This window comes from Perognathus longimembris, chromosome 1 (assembly GCF_023159225.1).
Source record: "Perognathus longimembris pacificus isolate PPM17 chromosome 1, ASM2315922v1, whole genome shotgun sequence".
NCBI lineage: Eukaryota > Metazoa > Chordata > Mammalia > Rodentia > Heteromyidae > Perognathus > Perognathus longimembris.
In genome coordinates, this window is record NC_063161.1 from 61,867,621 (window position 1) to 61,884,005 (window position 16,385).

General features: G+C 42.1%; 1 protein-coding gene across 2 annotated transcripts in view; it reads left to right on the forward strand.

The window, feature by feature from the left end:
• Window positions 1–8,211: 8,211 nt before the first annotated feature.
• Window positions 8,212–16,385, forward strand: part of Slc2a13 (solute carrier family 2 member 13) — a 336,909-nt gene continuing 328,735 nt past the window's right edge. Inside the window, exon 1 of one of the 2 annotated variants that reach the window (XM_048366441.1) lies at window positions 8,212–9,018. In XM_048366441.1, coding sequence (XP_048222398.1) covers window positions 8,436–9,018 — 583 coding nt within the window. In that variant the 5' untranslated portion in view covers window positions 8,212–8,435. The remainder of the gene's footprint in view (window positions 9,019–16,385) is intronic. The other variant, XM_048366433.1, reaches the window with a different exon arrangement.

Consider the following 16,385-nt stretch of genomic DNA (forward strand, 5'->3'; position numbering starts at 1 on the left):
ACTCAACCAGACTTCATCTACTGTGACCTGTGGAATCTACTAGAATTTTGTGTTTAATCAATTGTTTGGTATACAATGACTTATAATGATCAGTTGTTTTTTTTTAAAGTAACAGCTTTATTTAGAATATAATCCACAAATTATATAGTTCACCCACTTAAAATATACAACTAAATTATTTTAGTAGATTCACAAAAAATTTTCAGGTGCATGTTGGGATACAGTGTTTTCCTAATAAAAAGAGAACAATTGATGAAAGTGCAAAGTTGCCTTTCATAAAGTAATCACTTAGAGATAGTATATTAATTTTTACTAAACCTGTAGTCTATGCTATATGTTTGTTACAAAGAAACATGCAGTATATGTACACCATATGTGATCTTTGCTTAAGCTATATATAAGTAGGGTCAGAGAGCAAGCTACATAGGCACTTGCTATTATGTCAGCCTTAGGTGTGGAAAGCGATGACTTATATACCCAAGTCAAACACATTCCAGACTGATGCCTCTTGTTCATTCATATGTTCTGCAATAAATATTTGTTGAATGCTGTACTGGAATTGAGGGACATACTGTTGGACATAGGACATGCTGTCATGTACTAAGGACACATTCCTTTAATGATATGCTGAGTTGTTGATAAAACCTCTGTAATTGCATTTATGAAGAGAGGTCTTTAAGGACTGAAGAGATAGCACAGTGCTAGAGCAAGGGCCTAGAGATTGCATGGTCCTGGGTTAAATCATCAGCACAGGAAGAAAGTATACTTGAAAAGAACCTCATTTTAAGAAAATCACAGTAAAACAATAGTGAGTACTCCTATATTTCTTTCCCCATACTCAGCGATTCTGAATAAGAAAATAAAATGTGAACACTAAATATTGCTCAAAGGACATTTAGTATATTTTAAACATGAAAATAAAGTTGCATTGTAAAGTTGGGCCAGTTGGGAGGGAGGAAGCAGTGTTCTTTTGAAAACATTGACGCTAGCCATGCTTGTGGAAGTGTTCTTTATGTATAAATTTAAATAAATAATCATTATATTTTGCATATGTAAATACTAAAGGCTGGGAAGCCAAAGCATCCTTCCAAAGAGGGAGATTGAAATGCCACAACTCATTCAACCAACTAACTTATAAATGCCAGGAAGTTGCAATGTATATTGTCAGAGGTAGAGGAGGTCAAGGGGAAGGAGGGAAAATGATTGGAGAGAGGGAAGGTGGGCAAATATAGTCATAATTTTAAATGTACATATGTGAAAATGGAACCTGATAACATGAGTGGATAGGTGGAGTTGGGACAGAAAGGGGAGAATGATTTTTTTAAAAAAAAGGTGACATTGATCAAGATGTACTGTACTCATAAACTGACATGTAGAGTCAAAACTTCTTTGCATAACTACTTAAAGACAATAAATAAACAAGAAAAAAAAAAACTCCAAAGAATGGTTGTCAGATTCATGTCCCTCCCTCCCTTCCCTCCCTCTCTCTGTCTCTCTTTCCTTTCTGTCTCTCTCTTTTCTGTCTCTCTCTCTCCTCTCCTCTTCTCTCTCTCTCTCTCTCTCTCTCTCTCTCTCTCTCTCTCTCTCTCTCTCTCTCTCTCTCTCTCTCTCTCGCCAGTACTGGGGCTTGAATTCAAGACCTGGGCACTGTCTTTTGCTCAAGGCCAGCACTCTACCACTTGAGCCACATTCCCAGCTCAGTCTGGACAGTGAGTTACACAATTTATGTTATTATAAAATCAAACATTTTGCACAGAAATGGAGGGGAAGAGGGTGAACAAATGCAGCAGTGGTACTCATCAGACATTATGTGGAAAGTGAACTATACAACTTGTGGGTGGGGATAAGAGGGAAAAACTGAGAGGAAGCGAAGGGGAGACACTGTCCAAAAAGAAATGTACTCATTACCTGACTTACATAACTGTACATCACCTTCATAATAATAAAATTAATCTTTAAAAAGATAAAAAGTAAAAAAAAATTTGAGTTCTCTTGAGTTGAAAGGATAGTTTAAGAAAGCAGAAATTTATTAATTTATCTGACATCATTAGTCAAATAAGGCTGTTTGTTTCAGTTGCACATTCTGCTTAATTTGATCAATTGAGGACAGTGCAAAATAAATTGCTTCTCACAAACCACAATCTTAGAGAGACTATACTAATTTCTACTAAATCTTCAGTTTCTGTCATATGTTTGTGAGGAACACACACATACACACACTGTATACATGACACATCCACTCAGTTTGACAAAGCAGGGTCAAAACTGTGCCATGCTTATACTTTCAGAATTGATGTTCCAATTGACTTTATCATTTGCACACAGAATACAAAGCTAAAGATAAATTGTTTCAAGCAGAGTGATTATCTAGGGCTTCATCATGTTCCAAGATCCAGTTGAAACATACTCTCCAGTAACTAGCCCAAAGATTGGAACCTCACACCCAACTGATTACTTGTTAATTAAAGAGAGTGTGTTGTTAGTTTCTTTAGTGACTCTGCTTTGAAACAAATACTTCCCACTGGTCTCATTCCAGACTACCTAATCCTGCTTACTTTAAGGATTTCTTGGACTTGCAAACACAATTTTTTCTTGTTGTTTGATTTCCCCCCTTCCCCCCTCCACCCGGCCCCCCAGTCCTGGGCCTGGGAACTGTACCCAAGCTTCTTTTGCTCAAGGCTAGTGCTTGACCACTTGAGCCACAGTGCCACTTTCAGCTTTTTTTTGGTTTTGTTTTGTAGTTTACTGAAGATAAGAATTTCACAGAATTTCCTGCCCTGGCTGGCTTTGAACTGTGATCCTCAGATCTCAGCCTCCTGAGTAGCTAGGATTACAGGAGTGAGCCACTGTCACCCAGCTTTTTGCTTGATTCTTATCATGTACAGTTATTCAGTAAGGAATATTTAAAACTGTTGTTTTTAGTAACCATTTGGCACAAAATGCTTTATACAAGTAGGTTTAAAAAAAAACCACATATAGTCCTGTGATCTTTTGTTACTTGTAATGCATTATGTTCAAGGATACAAGACTTTCCTTTGTACACCAGTGATGTCTAGAGGCCCTCTTATTTAAAAGACAATTAAGCGCAAAACCAACACTGTAAAACTACCAGATGAAAGTATGGAACTTGGATTCTTGGTGTGTGTGTGTGTGTGTGTGTGTGTGTGCACATGTGTGAGTGCTGCTCCTGGGGCTTGAACTTGGGGCATGAGTTCTTTTTGCTTAAGGCTGACACTCTACCATTTGAACCACATTTCCACTTTTAGCTTCTTGCTGGTTCATTGGAGATAAAGCTCTCTCAGTCTTGTCTATCTGGGCCGGCATTTCAGTCTCCTGAGTAGCTAGGATTACAGTTATGAGCCACTGGGTTTTGTTTTTATTGATTTTGCCAGTTCTGGGGCTTGAACTTAGGGTCTGAGCACTGTCCCTGGCTTCTTTTTGCTCAAGGCTAGAACTCTACCACTTGAGCCACATAACCACTTCTGGTTTTTTCTGTATATGTGGTGCTGAGGAATTGAACCCAGGGCTTCATGCATGCTAGGCAAGCACTCTACCACTAAGCCACATTCCCAGCCTACCACTGGGTTCTTGATAACATTTGTTTCTCTGAAGTAACCATACGTTGATGCTGCCCAGCATCTGGTCAGAATTGTATAGTCATATATGTCTACAATGTTTCTAGCAACAATTTAGTAATATATATCTACAATGTTTTTAGCACTTGGAATGCATTATGTCCAAAGACAGAAGGAGGTACAGTGCTTTTCTTTGAACACTGGAAACAGTGGTGTCTAGAAATGCCAAGGCCCTCTTATTTATTACTCAGGAAGACAATGAAGGGCAAAAACCAATTCAGCAGACTTTCTGTTGGCATTGAAATCACCTAATCATAGGCATGAGATTGTTATCCCCTTTTTGTACAAAGCTTATGAAGAATAAGTTGCTAAAAATAGCATAGCTAAGGACAAAACAGAAGAAAGATATGAACTTGAGACATTCTGGCTCAGATGAGGCTTGACCAATCCCCCATACCAATGGAGCACTCTCTGTCTCATATATACTTTTTGCATATGTGCCAGTCCTGGGGCTTGAACTTAGGGCCTGGGTGCTGTCCCTGAACTTTTGTACTCAAGATTATTGCTCTACCACTTGAGCTACAGCTCCACTTCTGGTTTTGTTTGGTGGTTAATTGGAGATCAGAGTTTCAAGGACTTTCCTGGTTGGGCTGGTTTTGAATTGTGTTCCTTAGAACTCAGTCTCCTGAGCAGCTAGGATCATAGATGTGAGGCACTGAGGCCCAACTGACTTCTTTTAAATCTCCCAGGCTCTTGAATTTCTAGTTTCTTTTTACTTTAACATCTGAATAAATTCCAATCACACCTAACTTCTGCCCTCATCTTTTCTCTTGATCCTGATAACTCCTTAAGCTATTGTTTCTTTTATTATATCTGCCTACACATGCTATTGGCACTCATTTGCTTTTAATTGAAATGACTTTCTTAAAACACTAGGAGGGAGAAGAGGAATCTCAGCACCCTTTTCTAAGGGAGGAGGAGGTGATGTTAGTTGGGCCTTCTTTGTCAGTGGGTAAGTCAGTGTGTTTTAATATGTCATCCATGCTGGGGGATGGGGGCTCAAGCCTATAATCCTTGCTATTGAGCAAGCTGAGATCTAAGGCAGTCTGGGAAGAGAAATCAAGAGACTCTGTACTAATAGACATTAGTAGCAAGAGAATAAATGTATAATAGCATTCATATTTAGGAGGGTAACTTTTGTGTCCCATGGTTTGTTGATGTATAGGAAGTGTTTAGGTAATCAGTATTGCCCTCCAAATCTTACCTCCTTTTACCTCGCTCTGAGAAGGAGAAGGAAAGAGATGGGAGGAGGCAAGTTAGAGTGGAGGAAAAAGAAAAGATGGTCAGTATATTAGGTGTGGAAGTTATCTTTTTTTTTTTCTTGTGCTGATACTAGGGCTTGAACTCATGACCTTGGGCTCTTGTGCTTTTTCACTCAAGCTGGCACTCTACCACTTGAGTCACATCTTCACTTCTGGTTTTCTGTTAGTTAACTAGAGATAAGAATTTCATGGACTACTCTGCCAGGGTGACTCTGAACCAGGATCTTCAGATCTCAGTCTCATAAGTGGTGAGGCTTATAGGCGTGAGCCACTGATGCCTGGAATTACCTGGTTTCTGGTTTCTTGAAGGCAATATCATCAAAACATTCTAATTATTATATTTTTTTTGGCTGTCCTAGGGCTTGGACTCAGGGCCTGAGCACTGTCCCTGGCTTCTTTTTGCTCAAGGCTAGCACTCTGCCACTTCTGGCCATTTTCTGTATATGTGTTGCTGGGGAATCGAACCCAGGGCTTCATGTATACGAGGCAAACACCCTTGCCACTAGGCCATATCCCCAGCCCCTCTAATTCTTAGTAGTTACCACATGCACTGACTTTTTAGTAGACAAATTCAGTGATTTTTTTTTAAATGAGTCTAAATTCTCTTTGCTCTCTGGGTAATGAAGTTGATTTTGCTAGCCAGCTACTCCTCAAAATGCCCCACTTCTTCTTTATCAGATACTTGTTACCTCATAGCTATGTGATTTTTCAGCATTTGTTTGGCTTTCACTGGCCAATTAATACATTGAATTTTTTAAAATGGGAACTGCCCTATAATCTGTGCTCAAGAACAAGATGAGGGCATTGATTGGTTCTCAACTCTATCATCTTCTAACTGAAATCTATCAGCCACAGTAACTGGGTCAGGAATGGTCATATAATTGGCAGATTCAATTAGATACAATAGGAATTTGGCTAGAGTTTTAGAAAAATATGTTCTTTTTTCACCAGCACCCCCACTCCCCTGCCCAAGACTTGAGTAAAGGATATAGTTTGGAATATGCTATATAGTATTTGGGGGACCATAGGAGGTTTGAGAATGTCACTTAAGTTGCAAGAAGCAAGGTGAGTAATGGTGAATAATGTCTTGATGATATCCATTTTGTTTTCAAGTTAGTTTCAAATAGACTATCCAGGGGCTGGGGATCTTGCTCAGCGGAAGAGCCCCTGCCTGGGGAGTGCAAGGCCCTGAGTTCGGTCCTCAGCTCAGGAAAAAAAAACCCAAACTATAAAAGATCAAATAGACTATCCAGAGATTATAAACAAACCAAACCAAACAATAATTACTTCCTTCCCCTCCCCCCACAATACTGCCTTAAACCCATTTGATTTGTAATTTTTATCTCTAGCAACCAAAACTATAAAGAAAATAACCTATTTTCCTGTATATGCATGCAGATGTGTATATATATATATGTCAAGAAAATTGTGGACAGGAATCTGAAAGTGGATATTTCTGAGCAAAGGGGTTTAATATGATGGGAAAGAAGACTGGAAAGTTTTTTGCATTGTCTTTAATGTCAAACTGCTTTAAACATTACATTTACTCATGTAATTAAAAAAAAATCATCCGATAAGCACAAAGAAAATATTTTGTTCCCAACTCCTCCATCCATTCCTCCAAACAATTTTCTTCCTCCCTTTTCTTCCTTTTAATTAATTATTTTTTTGTGCATTACTGGGCCTTGGGTTCTCACTTGGCTTTTTCATTCAAGGCTAGTGCTCTAACACTTGAGCCACAGCTCCATTTCCAGCTTTTTGGTAGTTAATTGGAGATAAGAGTCTTACAGACTTTTCTGCCCTGGGTTGGTTTCCAACTATGATCCTTAACTATGATCTCAACCTTCTGGTTAGCTACAGTTACTGGTGTGAGTCACCAGTGCCAGGCTTAATTTCTTTTTAGATGCAACCCAATACAAAGTATATAAATATTCTGATATGGGACTAAACAATTTCAAATAGACAGTTTGTGTTCCGGCCTCTTAGAATTGAATTTCTAGGTCCTGATGACTGGAAGCCATGGAGTTTATGCACAACTCCAGCTAGGTTTGAATCAGTCTTTCTTCCCAGCTGCTTCCCCTTCCTGGGGAGCTCAGCCCTTCCCTTTCAAGCCACCGGAGAGGCTCGCCACGAGGAGGCGCAGGCTCGCTACAGTGGGCCAGGGAACAGCGTGCTCACCTCAAACTGTTAAATCGGATTTTTTATTTCATCGCCTCTGGTCCCTAGAAATGGCGGTAGAGACACTCCAAGCTCATCAATTCATTTTTTTCCTGAAAAGTGCTCTGTTAGGGAGATAATCGCGACTGATAAATCTAAATGAAAGAACTTGACAGATTCTAATCTAAATTTTATTGGAACAGGCACGACAAAAATCACTTTCCCTAAAGGTGAAAGTTTGAGACTGCATAAAAAAAAGGCCCAGGCTAAGAAACCTTTTGCTCAAATAAGGAAAATAAAATCACACTGGAATTATAGACGAGAATATACCATGATGTTTTACCTGTGGCCCTCAGCCTGAAGAATGAAAACATCTCAAAGAGAGGTGTCATCGTTTTCTCGTGGAGTGGAATAGTATTAAATAATTTGCAGACTATTCAAATCAGAGGGGATATTCGCCTTCAATAATGTTTGTTTCAAGTGAATTAAAATATTTTTTCAAATACAGGGTGACAGTGATTTTCCAGGGACAGAAGGTATTTTTCCATCTGGGTGGATCATTGAAGAAAAGATTATCATCACCGGTCAAGCTACAAAGCAGGTATCTCACACACTGGCTAATGTTACCATACTATTAAAGGAAGGTTGCCTGCTACATACATGTCATACAGAATAATTTGTTTTTCTCCTAGGTCTGACTTAGAAATCAGGTCAGTTGGGCTTAGGGGGCTCCTCCATCCTCTTCCAAACCCCACAAACATAGTGATCAGTGTATCTGGGTTAGATTAGTTATCAGCATCCTCCTTTTTTCCTTCCCGTCCCCTCTGCTTCCCCAGGTGCAACCCATAAACTATACTTAATCCAGCCCATTTTCCAGAACTCTCACTCACTCAGCGGTTGCCTTTCTTAGTGGGGTGGGTGGAGCTTTGGTGCCAAGGCCACGCCCACAGAGGAGGAGGAATGTTCCGATTTCCCCACGCGCAGACGGGGCGGGGCGTGAGCTCTGCCCCTCCCACTATAAGGCGGGGACCCCGGAGGTTCCGCCCCCGCCTGGGTGCACGTGACCCCGGCCCCGCCGCCCCCCCCGCCCCCCCCGCCCCTGGTCGCTCGGCAGCGCCAGCTCGGCAGCTGAGAGAGGCGTGAGGTGAGCTGGGCGGCGGCGGCGGAAGCTGTAGCGGCGCGCAGTGGGGCGGCCCGCGACGAGGTGCTGCAACTTTGTCGCCTCGGACCGCACCCGCGGCAGTCGCAGCGGGGACCGAGAAGAGGGAGACAGCGGCAGCAGCAGGGGCGGCGGCTGTTCCCGCCCGCTCGGGCCGTCCGGTCCTCGGAGCCCATCTTTCTTTCACCGTTCCGGGCCACCCCGGGTCCCCTTTCTCGCCCTATGTCCCGCAAAGCGAGCGACAATGTGGAGTACACGCTGCGGAGCCTGAGCAGCCTGATGGGCGAGCGTCGTAGGAAGCAGCCGGAGCCGGACGCGGCGAGCGGGGCGGGGGAGAGGAGCCTCCTGGCGGCCGAGTCCACCGCGAGCCTGCAGAGCGCGGGCGGCGGGAGCGGCGGGGCCGGCGGCAGCGGCGGCATCGGCGGCAGCGGCGGGGACCTAGAGCGCGCGGCGCGCAGGCAGTTCCAGCAGGACGAGACTCCGGCGTTCGTGTACGTGGCGGCCGCCTTCTCCGCCCTGGGCGGCTTCCTGTTCGGCTACGACACCGGCGTGGTGTCCGGGGCCATGCTGCTGCTCAAGCGGCAGCTCAGCCTGGACGCGCTGTGGCAGGAGTTGCTGGTGTCCAGCACTGTGGGGGCGGCCGCCGTCGCGGCGCTGGCCGGCGGGGCCCTCAACGGGGTCTTTGGCCGCCGCGCCGCCATCCTCCTGGCCAGTGCCCTGTTCACCGCCGGTTCGGCTGTGCTGGCCGCCGCCGCCAACAAGGAGACGCTGCTCGCCGGGCGGCTGGTGGTGGGATTCGGCATCGGTGAGGTGGTTTTTTAAATTTTTTCAGGGAGGGGGCAGGGTGCGCGGGACCCGGGCATCCCGATGCATGAATCCTCCACCGCTTCGCGGGCCTCCGGAGCCCATCTCGTAGCGAGGTCTTAAAAGCTGTCATGTTGTGGGTGGACACCCAGGGTTGCAAAAATTGTATCCTGGCTGAGAACTTCCAGATCACCAGTTTGTTCCTCAATCCAGCCTAACGCGATGCAGCTTCTTGAGCTGATGGAGGTCTTTCCCCCGGCGCGGCGCCCACTGATTCCTCTATTTCCAGGGTCTCTTACCCAGCACCCAGCCAGCGGTAATCACAGTACAATTTTGAGTGAAGTAGTTCTGATTTTTTTTTTTTTGGTCCGTCGTGGGACTTGAACTCCTGTCCCTGAGCTTTTTTTTGCTCAAGATTATAGCGCTTTACCACTTCGAGCAGCAGCTTCACTTCCAACTCGGAACTCTTTTTAAGACCTTTTACTTTAACACTCGTTCCTTCTGTAGTCATTTCCTATTTCTCTTTTACAGGGATTTCTTCCCCTCTCTTTGCTATTTGTGTTTCAACTTTCACCCTGCTCCAAAGTGTATTCACAGACCTCTTGTTTTTATTCCTTAAAAAATCTGTATTTTTCCTTCTTATGCTTTCTAACTAGTGACTGAATTATCTATAGAAGGTCATGTTAAATTCCTAAATTCATTTATGAGCTACTTTCGTGGATAAATGGATCCATCCCAGTGGTGGGGGTTTGCAATTTACTTTTAAAACTAAAAGATTAAGCATCCCAGGGCATTGATTTTTTTTTTTCCCACCCTGGTTGCTGAGCAGGGGAGGGCCAGTTGGCAAGTTCTTGGCGGATGGAAGCTATTTGGAGTCTGCCCAGTATTATTAGAAAGCACTTCTGAGGGATGGAGGAAGGTGCAACTTAAATCTCACTAGTGATTTTTTTTTTCTAAGAGTCTTGGTGGATATTTTAAATGTTTCTCGTTTTTCAGTGTGTTTGTGTGTCAGTCAATCCTGGGGATTGAAGTCAAAGCCTGTGTGCTGTCCTTGAGATTTTTGCTCAAGGCTAGTGCTATACCACTTGAACCACAGCTCTCCTACTGGCTTCTGGCAGTGTGTGTGTGTGTGTGTGTGTGTGTGTGTGTGTGTGTGTGTGTGTGTGTGTGTGTTTTGCTGGCTAATTGGAGATCAGTCTCCTGGACTTTACTGTGGGGTCTGGCTTCAAACCTAGATCTTCAGATCTCATCCTCTTGAGTAGCTAGAATGACAGTGTGAACCATTGGTACCCAGCATAATTCAGTTTTTTTACATTGCCCTTAGGGCACTGTTGAAGTGTTTCTCATACTGTATGGGGCTTGTTATTTTATTTCTTTTGTGCCAGTCTCTGGCTTGAACTCAGGGCCTGGGTGCTGTCCTTGAGCTTTTTCACTCAAAGCACTGTACTACTGGAGCCAGAGCTATACTTCCAACTTTTTGATGGTTGATTGGAGATAAGACTCTTGTCTTGTCCAGGCTGGCTTTGAAACATGATCCTCAAATCTCAGCCTCCTGAGTAGCTAGATATATGGGCTGCTGCTGTGGACTAGATTTGTTTCATGTGAATGTTCTGACCCCTTCTCCAAGGTTCTGAGGAAAAAGCAAAGAACCTTGCTCAACTCTTCATGCGGAAAAAGCAAAGAACCTTGCTCAACTCTTCACGCAATGCTCTGAGCCTGACACCTACGTTGAGCCTAATACCTGGCTCACTGTACTTGATATCTTAAAGCTGTCATTACCGATCTCCCTTTTGTGTGTATATTGCACTGCTAATTGTTGAAAATAGAGCCAGGCTCTAAGTAAAATGTGAATTTGGCAAATAAAGTTCAAAAATGATCAAGAATAAAACAAAAAATACATGTGTTTTTATAGGAGAATGAACCATTTGTGCCATTAGGACCCCTCAATCAATAGCCTGCCTTCAGGTCAAAGGACCAGAGTGGTGGTGGTTATTATTTTGTGCTGCTACAGGATCTTGAACTCAGGGCTTAAAGGCTCTTGATTTGCTTTTTCACTCAAGGCTGGTATTCTACCACTTGAGCTATACCTCCATTCCCAGATTGTTTTTTTTTTTTTGCTGGTTATTTGGAGATAAGGGTCTCACACATTTTTCTGCCCAGGGTGGCTTTGAACCTTGATCCTCAGATCTTAGCCTCCTGAACAGCTAGGGCTTACACATGTGAGCCACCAACTAGGACCAAGATTTTTTCCAATCCCCAGGTTCCAATGCATCCGATATCTGAGTGTTTTGTTTTCTTGTGTTGGAGGTGAGACACATGGCTTTGGCCATAGTAGGCAAGTGCTCTACTACAGATCAACATTCTCAGTCTTGCTTTTTGTTTTTCTCTGACAGAGAAGTGACATTTTAAGGTAGCAAGATTTGTTCAACACAAGACCCCCTTGTGGTTTTGAAAGTGGTATTTTGGAGAGGGCTCTCAGTGAAGCGTCTAAGAACTGAATGGACATTTCAGCACTGTTTACTCTTTCCTAGCTGGAACACTTGAACTTGTGTTGTGCATCAGGTCCTCATCCAGTGTGTGCAGAATGATGAGGAGAGGATAATGGCTGTAAGACCAGGCAGGTGGAACCATAGTCAAGTGGGGCCACAGCCAGATGAGACTAACTTCTCCTTAAGGGAGGCTCCTAGAGATGGCCAAAGAACTCAGGGGTACAGTTATTTTCAAGAGAGTGATATATTAACTGGGGGTCGGGGGTGAGGCAAGCACTATCTAAGGAAAGGAGTGAATACAAAAGGACAAGGTGGATGCAGCAAAGAAATTGAAACAGAGATTGGAAATACAGACCTATAAGAACTGTGGTGTCTGGGTTTAAAGCCTCTTTCTGTGGTCTGGTCTCCAGAATAGGACTGATTCTTATCTCCTCTGGTCTTTCCCACTTCTGAAAGAAAGCATTCCTTCCTTCTTCCCCCCCCCCCCCCATGCCTGGATACAAAGTTTCATAAAGCTCTCTGCTGTTTATAAAGGAACAGTATTCAGTCATAAGCAAACCAGCACAGAATACATTAAATAACAAAACCAGTTAATTTCTTATTTGTGATCAGAAAAACCACTTCAAATTAGGATCAGTGGTGAGTATGTAGCTGTGTACATAAATAAAATCCTTACAAACTTTCAAAACATCAGCCTTCCAAAAGAGAACTGTTATTCCTTACTACAGGGAAGTGGATTCCTAGCATAAACATTTTGTTTGTTTCTTTTGTTATTGTTGTTTGGCCCATCCTGGAGCTTGAACTCAGGGCCTGGGTTCTGTCCCTAAGCTTCTCAATACTCAAGGCAAGCACTCTACCACTTGAGATACAGCTCCACTTCTGGCCTTTTCTGTTTATGTGGTACTGAGGAATCAAATCCAGGGCTTCATGCATGCTAGCAACACTGCCACCAAGCCACAATTGCAGTCCTGTTTGTTTCTTTTTGAGAGATGCTAAACCATTTTTGTTTATTAAAGACACTAAATTTCATGCAATCCTTTTTTTCTTTGGAAGTGGTTAACTTTTATGTGGGGTCTGTTTTTTTTGTCCTTTGATAATTTAGTCAGTGTTGGTTAAGAAAATATGACTGGTGGTACTTTTTCAGATGTCTGTGCTATCACAACTTATTTCTTCCATAAGTTTTACCTTGCAGGAAGAAGGCTTATTAGGGACAGGGAGTTTTGTTAATTTTGTTTATTTCCTAGGACATAGCTGAAACTTGTTGAACATATGGATGAATATAGTATGAAGAAATACTGCAAAAAAGATCAGTTGGTGGAATAGTCTATTAAAACCAAAAATAGCCCTCCCAAAGAGCACATTATTGAAATATTTGAAAGGCTTTCTAAAGGTTCTAATTGTAAGAATTTAATGCAATCATTTACCTCTTCAGCAAATGCTAATTAAGTTTCCCTCACTGGCTGATTCTGCTAGGTTTGAGGTAAGCAGTAATTAGATTGGGTAAAAACCCTGGAGGTGTTCATTCCAACACCTGCTAAAGAAGCAATCAAATGCAATGGAGAATTCTCTCCATTTCTCTGCTAGATTCTCTGCTAGAGAATTTTTCTAGAAGATCTGCTAGAGATTTCTCTGCTAGAGAAAATATAGGTGATTGTTTCTTTTCAGGGGAGTAAATAGGACACTGGATTAGGGAAGGTTTTATAGAAATGGATATTTCTGCTAGGTTTTGAAGGTTAAATAGGAGTTTGGCAAATGATGTAGAGAGAGCCAGGGAAAATGCATGGGTGTGTGGTAGGCACAGTCAGAATACTTGATGTTATCATATCTCATCTTTCTGACTAACCAGGTCTCAAAGTGGAAACATTTTACAGCAGCTAAACAGGTCACTGATACTGTGTCAAGATTCTGTAAGCAAGACTTTTAGCTTGGTAGGGTAGCTCCTACTTGTAATCCCAGCTGCTGGGGAGGTGGAGATGAAATGGCTCGCAGACAACCTGGGTAAAAAGTTAGCAAGAGTTCATCACAACCAGTAAGGTGGGTGTGGTGGTGTATGCCTATTTGAGCTATTTGCAGCAAGTGGAACTATTAGGTAAATGTAAATGTGGAGTATATTAGGATAATAACTAATGAAAAAAAGGTCTAGAGGAGTGATGCAGGTGTAGCAGGTACAGGACCCAGAGTTCAAAGAAAGAAGAAAGCAATACCCCAAAGAACCTCTTTTTTTTTTTTTTTTTCTCTCTTATTTTACTGGGCATTTAGGGAGCTAACAGCAGGCAGGGAAGGAGACATAGCTAGGGTATTTGGGGGTTGGTAAAGCTTAGGGGGGCTTATTTAAACCATGTCTATCCAGGGACATCCTTGGGAAGTTTTTAACCTCTGGTAACAAGTGTAATTACATTAAACATCCCTTGAATTCGACTTGACTTTTTTTGGTCTTTTTTCCAGTCTGTTTTTAAACTCTTCTGCCTTCCTCCAAACATTCATAGGATCCGTGTGTGTGTGTGTGTGTGTGTGTGTGTGTGTGTGTGTGTAAAAGCAATGCTGTGGCTGTGACTTCCTCATAGGAAGAGCTGCTAGGGCCTTCAGTTAATAAATGGAGCAGTAGTGTGCTGTGGTGAATCCATGTTAAATGAGTCATTCAGTGAAAGACAGAGCATCTGAAATGGTGACCATTTATGTTTGTGTTGACTTCTGGATTCCATTTTCTTCACCAATTGCAACAAAATAGTTCCAGTGACTTGTGAGCAGGGGTTAGCTTAGGTTTTGTTTTTGTTTGTTCTTTGCTATTGTTTTATTTTGGTGGGAAGATGTTATTGGGGATTTTAAGTTATGGCTTTGTGCTTGCTAGGCAAGAAATCTTACCATTCGAGCCACACCCCAGAGCAATTTTAGTTTTCTTCATTTTGCCTCTGTTGGTCTTGAGAACAGTTTTTATTCATTGTCTCTACTAATTACCACTACCAACTGAACTTTTACAACTTGAAACTTCAGATCTCAAATAGCATTTTTAACCCTCGAAATTATAATCTCACAGGTTAATCTTATTTATTTAATTTATTTTTTAAAGCAGATGTTATTAAAACATCTTTTTATTTGTTTGTTACATTATTGGGGTTTGAACTCAGGGCCTTTTGCTTGGCTTTTGCTCAAGGCTGGTATTCTACCACTTGAGCTATACCTCCACGTCTAGCTTTTTGCTGGCTAATTGGAGTTTGAAGAGTATCTTGGATTTTTCTATCTGAGTTGGTTTCGAACCCTGATTCATATCTCAGTCTTTTGAGTAGCCTGAATTACAGGCATGAGCCACTGGTGCCGGGCTCAAATACCATTTTTTATCCTAAAAGTTATTATTGATTTTATTTTATTCTTTAGAAGACTTTTCCTATATTTCTTTAAAAATCTGGCTAGTTATTGTAAGATTGAAGAAATATGAGTTTGCTCAAGTTTGCTGTAATTATTTTCTGTGATTCTGTATCTCTGGTGACTAATACCTAAAGCATGCACAGAAAGGGCAGAGTATAAGAACACAGCCATTGGTATACCTGTTGTTATGCGCAGTCAGGAAAAAGGCACATAAATGAGCCCCACCTCCCTGGCATTGGCATTTAGTGCTCATTACAAGTGGTAATTGTAAGGTCCACCCCAGGGAGGGTGCTATGCAAATCCTGCTTAAGTCTACCTGGCCATATCTCCCACCTTTTCCTATATAATCCGGCTCGACACAGTCCTTGCTCTTTCCTTTTCTCTCTTGCTCTTTTCTCTTTTTCCCTTCTTCCTTTCCCTCTGACTCCCCATGCATCCATTATGTGTGGCTGGCAGTTTGCTTTCTCCCCAATAAACTCTTCTTACCCTGAAACATGTGGTGGGTTTCCTTTCTGGTGAACCTTACAGTAATTCAGTGGCTTCATAGGGAAGGAACGTCAGGGTGTCTAGATTCTGGTATTCACTGGTAACAAACCTTTCCTTAGGATTGACGTATACATTCTGCATCACTAGATTTGCCAGAATCATCTTATATTCACATCAGTTGCTGCTGTCAGACTCTGCTCAGTACTCCCTTCACTGGCACACAATTTACAGCTACTGATCATGGCTTATAATTGACATATTAAAATCTGCTGGGTGATTCTTTAAGAAATACCACAATAAATACTACAAATTTTCAAATCCTTTAAATCTTATTTAAAAAATAATATTTATTTTGCTGTTTCTGTGACTTGAACTCAGTGCCTTTTACTTTTGCTTAGCTTGCTTGGCTGGTGCTCCATCATTTGAACCAGGTCTCCAGTCTAGTATTTTTGCTGGTTAGCTGGAGGAAGCTCATAGACATTTCTGTCCAGAATGGCTTTGAGCCTTGAAGGAGGTCTCAGCCTACAGAATAGCTAGGCCTCAGGGACAAGTGCTTGCCTCATCAACTAGTTCTTTAAATCTTACCTTTTAATGTAAAGCAAATGGAAAATCTTATTTGATTAAAAATTCATACAATATTGACATTAATATCAATAAGGACTTTAACATAAATGTAGTTAGAAGCAGTCAGATTTTCAAATGAGCAGTTAATGTGAAATTTCTGGGAAAAGAGAAATAATCACATTGTTCGCTCTGCTCTCCCATTTCCATTTCTTTGTGCTTTGTTCTTTTATAAGCAAGGCTTTTGAACTAGATTGGTACTCTGTAATGATATGAAACTGGTAGGTAAAATGAACCTTCCTTTGATTTTTGTTTCCGTGTTTTGCTCCCTTCCAACTGGTACTAGAAGGGTTACCTGTTGAGGATTTATGGTGTGGACTATGACCCTTCAGTGAGTTATCAGGCCCATGACTGGCTTCTTCATGTGACTTCTGTAGAACACATTGCCATGTTTCCCACTTCTGTGTTA